The sequence below is a fragment of the Cyanistes caeruleus genome, chromosome 4 (assembly GCF_971803275.1).
Source record: "Cyanistes caeruleus chromosome 4, bCyaCae1.hap1.1, whole genome shotgun sequence".
Lineage (NCBI taxonomy): Eukaryota > Metazoa > Chordata > Aves > Passeriformes > Paridae > Cyanistes > Cyanistes caeruleus.
Window position 1 is genome coordinate 60,166,742 of NC_141704.1, and position 12,348 is coordinate 60,179,089.

The 12,348-nt window shown below is 42.3% G+C and overlaps 1 protein-coding gene across 2 annotated transcripts in view; it reads right to left on the bottom strand.

Moving 5' to 3' along the window:
* GYS2 (glycogen synthase 2) overlaps positions 1–11,824 on the bottom strand; it is a 41,908-nt gene extending 30,084 nt beyond the window's left edge. Inside the window, exons 1-3 of one of the 2 annotated variants that reach the window (XM_023927219.2) lie at positions 11,646–11,824; positions 11,277–11,498; positions 2,437–2,618 (exon numbers count right to left, since the gene is read on the bottom strand). In XM_023927219.2, coding sequence (XP_023782987.1) covers positions 2,437–2,618; positions 11,277–11,397 — 303 coding nt within the window. In that variant the 5' untranslated portion in view covers positions 11,398–11,498; positions 11,646–11,824. Of the gene's footprint in view, positions 1–2,436; positions 2,619–11,276 lie in introns of both variants that reach the window. The other variant, XM_023927210.2, reaches the window with a different exon arrangement.
* Between the last annotated feature and the right edge of the window lie 524 nt (positions 11,825–12,348).

The following is a 12,348-nucleotide window of genomic DNA, read 5'->3' on the forward strand; positions in this document are numbered from 1 at the left end:
CATCAAATCTGAAGTATTTCACACAAAGAATGTGTGTTCACAGTCCTACACACTCAGGACTTGCATTTTTCCTAGTAAAATACGTGGAGTAATACTGAAACAAAGGAAACTATAATCTTTAGGAACATTCTATTTTTAAGACTTTAATTTTAGATTTTCATTGCAGTATTAACTTCTTTTCCATAAAAGAAAATAAATGGTTAGGAAGACTGCACTTGCTTGAATAATGAGGTCTTCTTATTGAAGCATCTATGCTACTTCTGTTCTTATTTTAAAATTATTATTTTCTTTCACTCATATATGTCTCCAGTCTTTTGCTATTTATGCCTGATTACTGGGGAGAGGTTTTGTAGGACTGCTGTATTTTGGTGCCTGTATCTACCGTGTCATTTCTTCCTTCTTCCCCAGAAGCAGCACAGGGGGGAAGGATTCCACTTCCATTTGGAAGAGTGGAAGGATCTATCAGAAAGTATTTCAATACCTAAAATCACTTCAGGCTAAAAATGCAGCTTTCCTGCTTTGTCTCCATTGGAATAGTTAAACATTTCTAAGAATATTTACAACTTCACTGCCCTCACCGGCCTGCCCAACCCAGCTGGGCCCACACTACAGTCTGCAAAGTCAAATTATTTCACATTAAATCTGCCATCAAAACGGCTGGGACCTCAGGGGTTGAACCCAGCCCTGATGCTACAATGAGCTGAAGAGAGGTCAGGTCTTGAAAACAAAAAAGAGAAAAGCCCTTGGCCTGTTTTCACAAAAAGTACAAGTCATAACAAAGACAGGTTTGCTCCTTTTTGCTCCTCATGTATTTATTTCAGACTCTCCAGATTTGCTGTTCAGGAAAATGAATGGAACCCAGACTTCATCTAAATACGGGGTCAGGTGGTAGCAAGGAACACACCTGACCTGAGAAGTTTGGAAGAATTCCTAGGTCCCCTGGTTTAAAACCATCCATTGTGATGCATAAGCAAAATCCAGACATAAATGTTAATAGGATAAGTGCAGCTCCTGGAAACTAGAGCGTCATTATTGGAGGTCATTTGACGTCCCTGGGACAGATTTGCTGCTGTATATGAATACTCCAGCAGCACCATACACATGTTGGGCTGGCAGAGGTGGCTGATTAAATTGGATGCATTGCTGGAAAAATATAAAGCATTGCAATAAATCTGCCCTAGAAGTCTTTAGCCATTTTCCAGACAAAGGAATGTTACAGAGGCAACACTGAAAACTTGATCAATCACCTGTGAAAATCTGAAAAAGGTAAGAAATGAGAAATTGGACCTTTCAGTTTGAGCCTGTACAATGCAAGCATCATGTCACTTGACACTCTCTCAAGCTGTGGCACACACTCATCCAACAAGAAACATCTGCAAAACAGGGCATTAGATCCTAAGGACAGCACAACTGCACTTACAAAGGGAGACAACACATTGCCAGTGCCACAGCTAGCAGCAGCTCAAGACCTTTAGGAATTTCTGCAGTGAAGTATGTCAATCCCCTCAGCAACGCTAAGAACACTTCCCTGCTGCTGCCTTTCGATGCTCTCCACATCTGTTCAGTACACATAATGAGCAGACAATCTTTCCTCCTGCAAACAGGCATCTCTGAGGGACTCAACACAGTCAGACTGCAGGCGAGTTCTACATCTCTGATAAGGACTTAAAGAAAGGAGGGCAAATTTAGCATGAGTTACCTTCCACTCATTTTCAGGTAACCAAAGCTGCTTGCCGCTTTAATCATTTCCCACCAACACAGCAGATAATCTATTTCTTTTAGCAAATAATCTTTATAGAAACAAGTTTATTCCTACTTTATTGTTGGAGAAACCAAGTCTCAGAAAGGCTATGAGATCACACAGAAAACACTGGTTAAAAATCATGTTGGAAAGGGAGATGAATCCACTTCTTGTGTCGTGGTTTAACCTCTCTTCCCAGGGAACTGACAGCTGGTTGCACTGAACTGAGGAAGTCGATTCTTTGTCACCTCAGTGCTTTTCTCAAGTCCTTTTCTGGTTATGCCTTTTCTGGCATAATGTCCTCAACATTATGCTTCATTAGAAAAACTGAGAGCTAATGGAACACTCTTCTCATTCCTTTGCAAGAATGTGAAATGTAAAGGCTCAAAGTAAGGTCATATTATATCTACTAAAATCTCACCATACTTAGAGACCCGATAAATAAGTCATTAATCCAATTAAGCAGCTTGCAGATAAATGACTGTTAAAACCCATAATTGGATGAAGCGGTTCTTCCTCAAAAATAACCTTTAATGAATTGACTCTGCTGTTCTAACAGTGGATTCCAAGCCTTTCCCGTTGTGACATTGACCAGGACTGCTGTGTCAAGTGGAACGACAAGAGCATTAACCCAAACTTTAATCTTCTCAGAGTCAGATTTGTTGCCCTGGGAAGCAGCAGCACATCTGATTTACCTGACACCCTTGGCTTTTCATGGTGTCCATTGCCTTCTTAACTGCAGGGTTTGGAGGTTCAGAGAATTCCACCTGAGTCTTCACATTCTGCTCAAAATAGGGGCCAATCAGGAAATAGTTTTCGCCCCATTCATCCGCTGTAGTTTTGGCTTTTGTCTGGATCACAGTGTAAATGCCTCCCACTGCAAAAGATCACAAAGAACAAAAATTAGAAAGGGGCACAGGCCACAGATCTCTGTACTGAGGTCCAACCCACCTGTGGATCAGATACACTGCTAGTTAAATCCCTTCGCACATGTAGGTTTTAATTGAAATCCAGCCTCAACCAAATAAATGGAAGTTCAGTCTCTTAAATGATATCAGAACTTCACAGTTCAGTTGAGAGATTAAAATCCTGGGCCTCATACTTCCACTCTCCCATGTCTAATCTTGATTCTGCTGCATCCCAAGCACAGCCTTCTGCTTTTGTTTTATTGGCGCAGTTATAATTTTCAAACCTATTTTTCATCACGTGGTAAGAACTGTGCTTGTTTGACACAAATCACTAAAAGAAGTTGAGGAACTGATGGATTTCACTGACTATTGGCTATAAAATGGACTTAAACCAATATCCTTAAAGCATAAGAAGTCTTCCATTATCAGTCTTGAAGAGGTGTTAAAGTTGGAGGGAATGTAGCCTATGCTGACAATATAAATGTCTGTAGCATCTTTCATCAAAATATTGTCTGCTTTAAAAACAAATGCAGCATTCAAATGTTTAAGAGAATCCAGCAGCATCCCTTGCCAAGTCAATACAGATCTATCCAGCATTGCAGATGGTGTGCAAGAGTCCCTTAGCTGCTCCTCCTCACAGTTTTCCACAGCCAGCCCTGGAATTCATGCACTGGCAGGGCAAACTTCCCTTTGCCACAGTCCCCAGGGTGCCAGGCAGTGGACACTGCACCACCACCAAGTTAGAAGAACAATAGGGGATGCTTGAATCCAGTAAGGGAGAGGAATGGCAAGGAAAAAGAAAACCTGAAGCCAAGCAGCTGCTGCACACCAGAGACAATGAGTGTGGCTCCAGCAAGGTGAGAGAGGGGGAGCTCAACAGGTACAAAGAGCAAAAGAAACACTACAGAAAGGATTGGTGCTCCTACATAAAATTTTCTTCCTCCACTGAATATGAAGCTTTGGAAATATTTGGCTCCAGGGAAGGAGATGGTGCTGAAGCTTCCAGCAGTGACATCAAAATTGCCTATGGAGTCAGCATGGAAAGCTGCCAGGGATTGAGAGCTGGCACTCTAGGCTCACCCTTTTAAAGCTATTGGGATATTCAGAGGTGCCAATGCACCACATCCAATTGAATTAAAAACTTTGAGGAGTTACCTAATTCTTCTTAAAAATCTGCCACTGGTATGTACAACACAGCAGCTGAAGTTGCTCAGCACTTTGGGAGATTAGTTCCCAGATTAATTAAAATGTATCCCCTGACAACTACAGAAAGCCTTCTGCAAAGCCTGGTGCTTGCAGCCCAGAGGAGCCAAATGACAGAACTACAGTTTTAATTATTCTCCTATTAAAGAAATTGTTCACTTAAATGCTTTTTCTCTACAAATATCCCATTTGTTCCGAATGCTGCAAAGATTTCTAGTCTTAATATTTTCATGTCTCAAGATTCTAGGTATTTACAAAGAGAAAAAAAAATGCAGTTCCAATGTACCAGCTTGCTGAGTAGAATTAGTACAATAAATTATTACCCTTAATAATTCAAGACCTAAGAAGACAAGAATTTTACAGATGTCTCTTCCTAAATCAAGCTGTCAGTTCAAGAGTTTCATGTCATGTAGACACGGAACTGCAGAAGGAAACCTATGTGTAACACTATTACTCTCCCCTTCAGCAGGACCAGAAAGCTTAATAAACTAATTCATAGTCATCATATTCTTCCATGGCTGCTTTGGACAGGGATTTAGAGGACTCTTAGACAAATAACACTGTATTTTCCCTCCGAGATCCTCTGCTCACAAGCTGAGAGAGTCTATTTGAATAGCTTTGATTCAGGTAAACATAAAATTTTAATTATCTGAGACAAGTCAGAACATTCAGCCTATAAAGCAATAGTTACGATGATACATCTGTTTTTTAGGGTGGTAAATTCATCATAGGAGCATAAGGGGCTTCAATCCAAAATGGATAAATATGAGGCTTGGTAGAAATCTTACTCATGAAACTGGCTGGTTTGCATTGGCAGGGATACAGAACCTAGAATGAGGGAAGACTTCAGTGCAGAGCAGCCTGGTGATCCAGGAAGAAAGAGGAAATATGACTTGCAAGATGAAAGACACTAAATATCATGATAAAACTGTGCATGCCTTGAGTGAAGCAAAAGCTCCTTCCCCAATCCCAGGAGCATGGAGCAGCCTCTTCCATATTGCAAGGGGTTCAGCACTGGGACTGGCAACGTGTTGCAGTCTGCAACCTCAGGATCTCATCCAGGGAAGCTGCAGGGTTCTGGGGACCAGCATGGAACACCAACCGAGATGGGCTCCCGTTCATGAAACCATTTATTCAGCATGGGAACAAACTCAGGTCCAGAACAGAGAGCCCCGAACAGAGGCACAGCAGGGGCTTTTGAGGGACAGAACTCCGGAGGGTCTCCACCTTTGAGGGTGGAGTTCAGGGTCAGGGACCACTAGAAACACAACAAGGGAGAAACCCCCAGGGACTCAAACCCAGTCAGAACTCTTGGGCCATCCTTCACAAGGGGTTTGGGGTGGGACAATGTTAACTCTTTGTCTCCCTGAGGCCGCTGCCACAGCAATGTAGCTGAGTTTCCACAGCCACAGATTTGAAGAGAAATGAGGAAGCTGCAGCTCAGAGCTGGGTAGAGCCTGGATCTTTGTTTCACACAGGCAGCATCTGAGTGTTTGTTTCCACAAGGTTCTCCTTAGGATCCCTGTGTGCCTTAAAGGGACAAAGATGTATAGAAGACCTCTTATGGGGGAAAGAATGGAGAGTGTGCTGTGCTGTGGAAATCTGCTGCACAGCAAGGTAAAAAACTTTTCAGGGCCCTGATTTGCCTGAAATGCAATTAAAAGTACTTATGATAAAATCCAAAGAGTGCATTCCACAGGCTGTTAAAACCCCTCAGAAAGTAACTGTGATAAAAGAAAGCAGCGTTACCTGGCCCCCAGACCTGCTTTTGTCTTCCCTGTTACTGTGGAAATATGACTCACAAAGCATGTCTGTGCATAAGGTTTAATTGACAGCGGAGGGAAACTGCAAGTGAAACTATGTATGTAGGAAGTGTCGGGTATAACTTAAAAAAGACATCTTGAGAAGAACAGAGCAACGTCTAGAATAATGTGTTGACTTTTGAAATTACACTTCTCCATAGCAAACTCAAGGAACACATTACCTATCTTTAAGAGATAGTTTCTATATGCTCAGTTGCATTGAATTCCCTGGAAATACCTGTGCCAGTAAGCAAAACATTACATATCCTACTGAAAAGCAAAGTAGGGGTTTACATATTCACCTCACAGAATTCTCAAATTGCTTCAACAATTTGGTAAACCTTCTTTTTCTTCTCTAATATAATGTTTTAGGTCTTGCTACAAACAGAAAACCTTTCCAAAGAGCAGGGATGTACCAAAATGCTGCAAGTTTCTCTATGTTGCCTCTGAAGTTTTGTACTTTGAAACAGGGTTGAAACAAACAAGAAATGACAAAATGAGAAACAGATAGAGAATCAGTAGAGATCAGAACAAAAGAACTGTTTTGGAATATCACAGATTAAGGAGAATTAGCAGTAAAATGTTGTTACAGGAATAGTTTAGTCTTCTGATGTTCAACAAAATGCTTTATTCAAACATATTAAGTTTTAGTTAGATTTTAAAACATCCTTGAAAGAAATATACTTATATTATTTTTTTTTAAAATATACTTTTAACCTTTCCACCAATAAATGAAATCAAGTTGAAAAGGAAATCAAGAACAAATCTTTCCCCCATCTAGCTCCTTTCCATTCTTCCTCTCTTTTTAATTTTTTTAATTTTTTTTTTTTAGGGGAAAAAAATAAACTGGCCCAGAAAGGGGAGCTAAGATATCTGGGAAAGAAGGATTTTGTTAATTTAAGGGAAGTTTGACCTCTTTTTACAGACCTCTTTAAAAAATAGAAGATGAAACCAAAATACTTTCTCAGAAAATATTCTATAAAATTATTTTAAAAGTCTAAGTCTTTTTATCTATATTAACACTACTATGAATTTGTCTAAAGGAGTTCTCTGTGCCACTCCAGCATTTTCTTTTTTCCTTGTTTCAAGTCCTGCTGCATTATTTCTTTTGTATATTTAAAATCCAAGCAGCAGTTAGGGCTTGTCCTGCTACCCACCCCACACTGCAGAAGGACAGAGGGAAGGAGCAGCAGAAACCAAAAATGAGGGAGAGAAGTAGGCAGTGAACTATGGAAGTGAGACAGAGGTAAGTGAAGATGGTCACTGATCCTTTCCCACACACCTTTGCTATACAGAGAGAGGATCAGGATGCTTCCAGGGCTCTGCAGCTTCTTTGCTATGTCCTGACCAGACCACTAGGAAGGCATTAAAGCTTCCCTGAGAACCATGAGTGCCACAGGGTCCATGGGAGCAGCATGAGCCCAGGCTCAGGATTCAAACTGACTTCACTGCCACAGTCACTCATTACATCAATTGTTTCACCCATCTCCTCAGAAACTGTCTTTGATCTGCACAGGTGTGATAAAAACTTGGATTTAACTTGTTTCTAACATTTGAATGGAATTTGATTGATTGATTGATTGATTGATGTCTATTGAGCTGCCATTAATAAAATCAGGCTATAAAATGTGTCAGGTGAAAAACAACTGGCATCTTCGGCCAGCAGATATTTTTCCTGTGGTTTTGGGGCTATGTTTGTAGCTGGGACTCCTCAGGAGACAGATCTCTACATTCTTTGAAATACTGACATCCCAAACATATTCTGAAATAACAGTGAACCGCTGAAATTTATGACAGATGTCCACAATCAAAAAGCTATTTCTGTGTGCATCATCCCCAGTCCACAGGATTTCATTTGGAATTGATTTGGCATTGATATTCCACCCCACTCTATAAATGCACAGAGCTCCGAGGCTGTGCTTATGCCAAGTTTATGCCAGCACATCCCCACTCTCCAAAAGGTGTTACTTCAGCTGTGTCACAAATTACAGTAATCACCTTCTCCCAAGGAAGTTTCATCATAGGAAGACACAGAGGAGGTTAAATGCTGGTCCTACTGACTTCAGTGGATGCAGGATTTAATTTCCAAGAGTCCAGTTTTTCACCAAAGAAACTGAACTGAGATCTCTGCTCCAGGGAGAGCTGAAACAAGTTTTGTTTTTAGCAGTCTTCATTCCAATGAGGATGGGCAAAAAAATCCATTTGAGATTCATCTACCAGTGACTCTTGAGCTAAGCTGTTCCCAGCTGAATGATGACACAAGCTGGCTGTTTGCCCAGCATTTTTAAGCATTCTTCTACTTTCTATCTAAAAGCTGTGAGTGGTACAGCAAGGAGTACTAATCTAAATATCACTGGAATTATTTTCAAGACATCTTTCTAGAGAAAAGAGCAGATCTTGAACATTCTCAGCCCTTCTAACTAATGTGTCAGAAAATCCACTACAGACAAACCCAGGCACAAAATCTCCATAGCTTGGTAGCCATTTCTTTTGTGCTGCTGTGCTTAAAGCTTTTATTGATCTTTATGCCATGGAGGAAAGAAATCAGTCTTTTTTTTCACTCCTGTATGACCAGACCTGGCTTTACTAGAGCATGATGGCCAGGCAGGAAAGGAAGAGTTAAAAATACTGATCTCCCCCACAAGTTGTGGCACTGCAGTGGACTGGGACCTTTCATTGCCTGCATTTTTCACCTTCTGACACAGAAACACTGTAGATCCACTTTACACAGGGTTTTGCCCACCAGTGAAAAGCCAACTAAAGTGAGGGAAATCTCACAAAACAAACGGCACATTTCTCATTTCTTTGGCAGAGCACTTTCAATGCCGGAGGATTTCCATACTGTGTTTAGTTCAGATGGCAAGTTCTCTATCATGTGGCTTGGGGGAAGGGTGAGGGACAGTGGCACTGGCAGATAAGCCTTTTTTATGTCCCATTTTCTCCTTCAGCTACCTTATCTTTGCTTCCTCTAGACAGAGAAGAGTGAGAGCAGTAACTGAGAGGCCAATGTTTTCCATGTCAGAGGTTGTAACTTAGCAGAGGCAGCAGCCAGGACAGAAAATCCAAAAAGGAAACATGGAGAAGTAGAAACTCTGCCTTATTAGAGCATGTGTTAAATGATCTCTACATTTGAAAAAAAAAAAAAGGAGAGACAGAGTGTCCTGCTGCTGACACAGAAAAGATGAGTCTCTGGAAATAAAGGATACTTGTAGATCTCAGAGCCCTGAGTTCATACAACCATCTTGTTCTTCCCTATAGCTGCACCTCATGCCCCAGTAACAGCCAACACCATCAGGAAAATCTCAGAGAATGCCTGCTCCCCGTGGGCAGCCAGGCACATGAAGACCCTCTCTCTCTCCAGAATCAGATATTCTTCAATTTGCAGAATCCCCTCACCATCCCCTGGCTCTGCAGAGGTTCAGCTCAGCACCTGTAAATATCATTGGTTACAGTGTGTGGGGATGGATATCCACCTGTGAGCTCTGCTATCACCTTCCTCACAGGAAAGAGGACAATTCAGCCTGATTGTCAGTGCCACAAGAGAAATTGAGGGATTACTAAGAAGCAGCCCTGGCCAAGGAGGAAATGTACCCAAGCACCTGGTGATGCAAACAAAATTAACACAAAGGCTGAGATTTACTCCTGTGGGCAGCAGTAGCTTTACACCACCTCAGAAATGCAAACCAACTTCAGCCTGAGCTCCTCTGACACACCTTTCCATTGCCAGAAAGGAAGAAAGAAACGTTCATCTTAAATGCTCAAAATTAGCTTGTCAGGCAATACATGTATCTAATGTTTATCTTGCCCTCTATGTTAGGAACATATACAGCAGCACAAACACTAAAACATGCAGCAGAACTAAATCTCTGTGTGGTCAGCTTATTTCATCAAATAAACAATTCCTCCTGCTAAAGGAGATAGAAAATATACAGTACAAGCTATTATTTCCTAAGCCTATATATCTTTTGTGATGACTCTCCCTATATTTTGCTATTGAGGAAAAAACCCCAAACCCTCAGTATCAAGATTTTACCTGAAAAATAGGCTGAAACAGGCTTATAAAAGGGGTTTTGCACAGATGTCAGGGTTGGTTAATGGAAGCTTTGTACAAGGTCAGATTCTAATGAAGAAATTGTTTTCCATGCCATGTTGCTTCAGCCCTGTCTGAATATATGGGCTTGGAAAGTGGTGTAAGCAAAGGCACATTACTTTTAAACATACTGGATAAAATTGACTTTGTCTCATTAAATGTGTGAATAGTAAATTTTAGCTGTGTCAGTTGATTTGGGTCCAGTGAAGTCAGACAGAGTTCCATGGGTGATTAAATGATTCACTAACTTTTGTACATGCTCCGGGAAAACCTAATTTGATTACCTTTTCCTAAATATCTTGTGTGATATCTACAACCACTGGGTCCAGATGGCTCAGAAAACATGTATGCTGTGGAGTTCAGAGAAGTTAGTGGGAGCTCCTGAATTTCCTAGATTTCTGCTGCCATCTGCTTGCCAGAGCCTTACTTACCATGCACACTGCAAAAGTGAATGCTGCATGCTCCAAGTTGTGGCTTTAGTAAATTAACTCTAGAATCTCAGCTGAAGCTACTGAAAAATAAGCCCACAGGGATTCAAACCGCCAAATCTGCTCTGTCCCACCTCTGGGTATTAATAGGGCTCACTACCCTAAAAAGAGCAATATAGACCAGCAGAAATTATCACAGAACAGTAATTCTAGTTTCCCTATGGGGATAAATCCCAGCACTGCCCAATCCTCTCAGACACATTTCCCTTTAAAGTTAAATTCTTAACAAATTACAGATCCCCTATCCTGAACAATCTCTATTTACCTGCCAAGACAAAAACACACATGGGGTCAATCATTTACTCCTACTAATACTAACTCACTTTTGTGGTGAAAATGGAAGCTTACAGAACTACACCCCTGAAAGGGGATGATTTGACGAGTGAATTGGAAACAGAGGCAGGAGGATTTTTGCCCAATAAGCAGCATGCCCTTTGCCTGACCAGCAGCAACCAATGAACAAATGAAGCCCCTGTCTGGCACCACCTGTGTTTGCAAAGAGCAGTCCAGAAGAGTTTCAGCTCACACACAAAGGCTGCCGGTCATTGACCCCCGGGTTTTGTTCAGTGGCTGTAACACAGCTCTATTTGTTTATACCCCCTCCAGGCCTGGCCTCTTCTCCACGCTGCTCCAGAAGGCTGACAGGGGGGCTGCTAAACTGCTCTGCATCTGATCTCTGTTGTACAGCTCATTTCCATGCATGACGTTCCCAAGAGAATTTGCATGGAAGGCAAAAGTTAAGTATGTACAAAGCAATATATATATCTGCACACTCAGACTTACCACTTAGATGTTCAAACCCCCTCTCCCTGTGTTGGTGGAACACAAAAGGACACAGAGACATCCTGGCTCTGCCCATCCCACACAAACCCAGGCAGGTGCTGCTCACACTCAGTATGCACGATTACACATCTGCACTTCTTCCAATCCAGCAGCTCTGCAGCCCTCTCCAATCTCCCTCTGAATGCCTTTCATCTCCAGCCCTTCATCCCTCCCTCCATTCCTGAGAAAACAGCAATACTAACCCCCAAGTGTGGTACAAACCTTTGTTGGTAACTTCCCAGGAAATTTCAAAGAGCAACAAATCCTCCACGGGCAGGTCTTCATCCTCACACTGAGGAAGCCCATTCAGAGATGTCATGGACAAGGATCTCGCCAGTGGCATTTTCGTCAGCCCTTGGGTGCTCACCACACAGGCCACAGCAGTCAGCAAAGGTCCAGGTCCTGTGGCAGTGCTCTGCAGTTCCGCAGGTTAGAGCAGTCTGCCTGTGTGCCGGCAGCCCAGGAGAAAATTATTCAGATAGCTGGGAGCTAATGGGTTTAAACTGTCTGACCACCAGCATTAAATTGGCTCAGTGAAATCCTCAGGGCTTGAGAAGCAGGTGCTGGGAGAGGTAAGAATTTAAGACTGACCTGAGAAAGGTCTTGACTGTTTTGGGGCCAGAGCTCTTTCTTCTTCTTCTCTCAGAGGGAGGTAAAAAATGGTTTGGAGCTGCCGAGCCACAGCATTCAGTATCCAGCAGCACTTCAGGAACAGTTGACATTGGACAGTTGTAAAGTCAGCACCGCCCTGAGCCAACTCCAGCAGGGAGGACACTTTGAGTTCACCACCTGATTTGAGTCCAGCCCCTGAGTCCTTCCCTTGAGATACACCCTCCCCTTACACACAGGGAATTTTCCTACCTGCTGGCCATCTGCAGGAGTTGGAGGAGACTCATTTTACACCATGGCTCTTGGGTTCTTTGCCAGGCTAAATGCTGTTACCTCTTCTTTTTCAGTTGAGCAGTCTGTGAGCCCAAGTTTACCTCATCTCCTACCTCCACAATTATCTCCAGCTCTGTTCCCAGGACTCTACCCCAGCTGTTGACTGCTTTAGCAGCTCTGCAGCCCTGACAGCTTTTACAAAGCTACAAAGGCATTACTCCTGTTTTGGCATGCACTCTGCCCCTCCTTTCAGTCCTGTCCCTGATTTTCCACCTGGGTTTTTTTGTTTGTTTTTTTGTGGTTTCTTTTTTTGTTGTTGTTGGGGTTTTTTTTGTTTGTTTGTTTGTTCTGTGCCAGAGGTCTTTCCTGGCCTCTGGGCCCATGTTCTCCACCCAGGGAGCTTAGTCAGGGC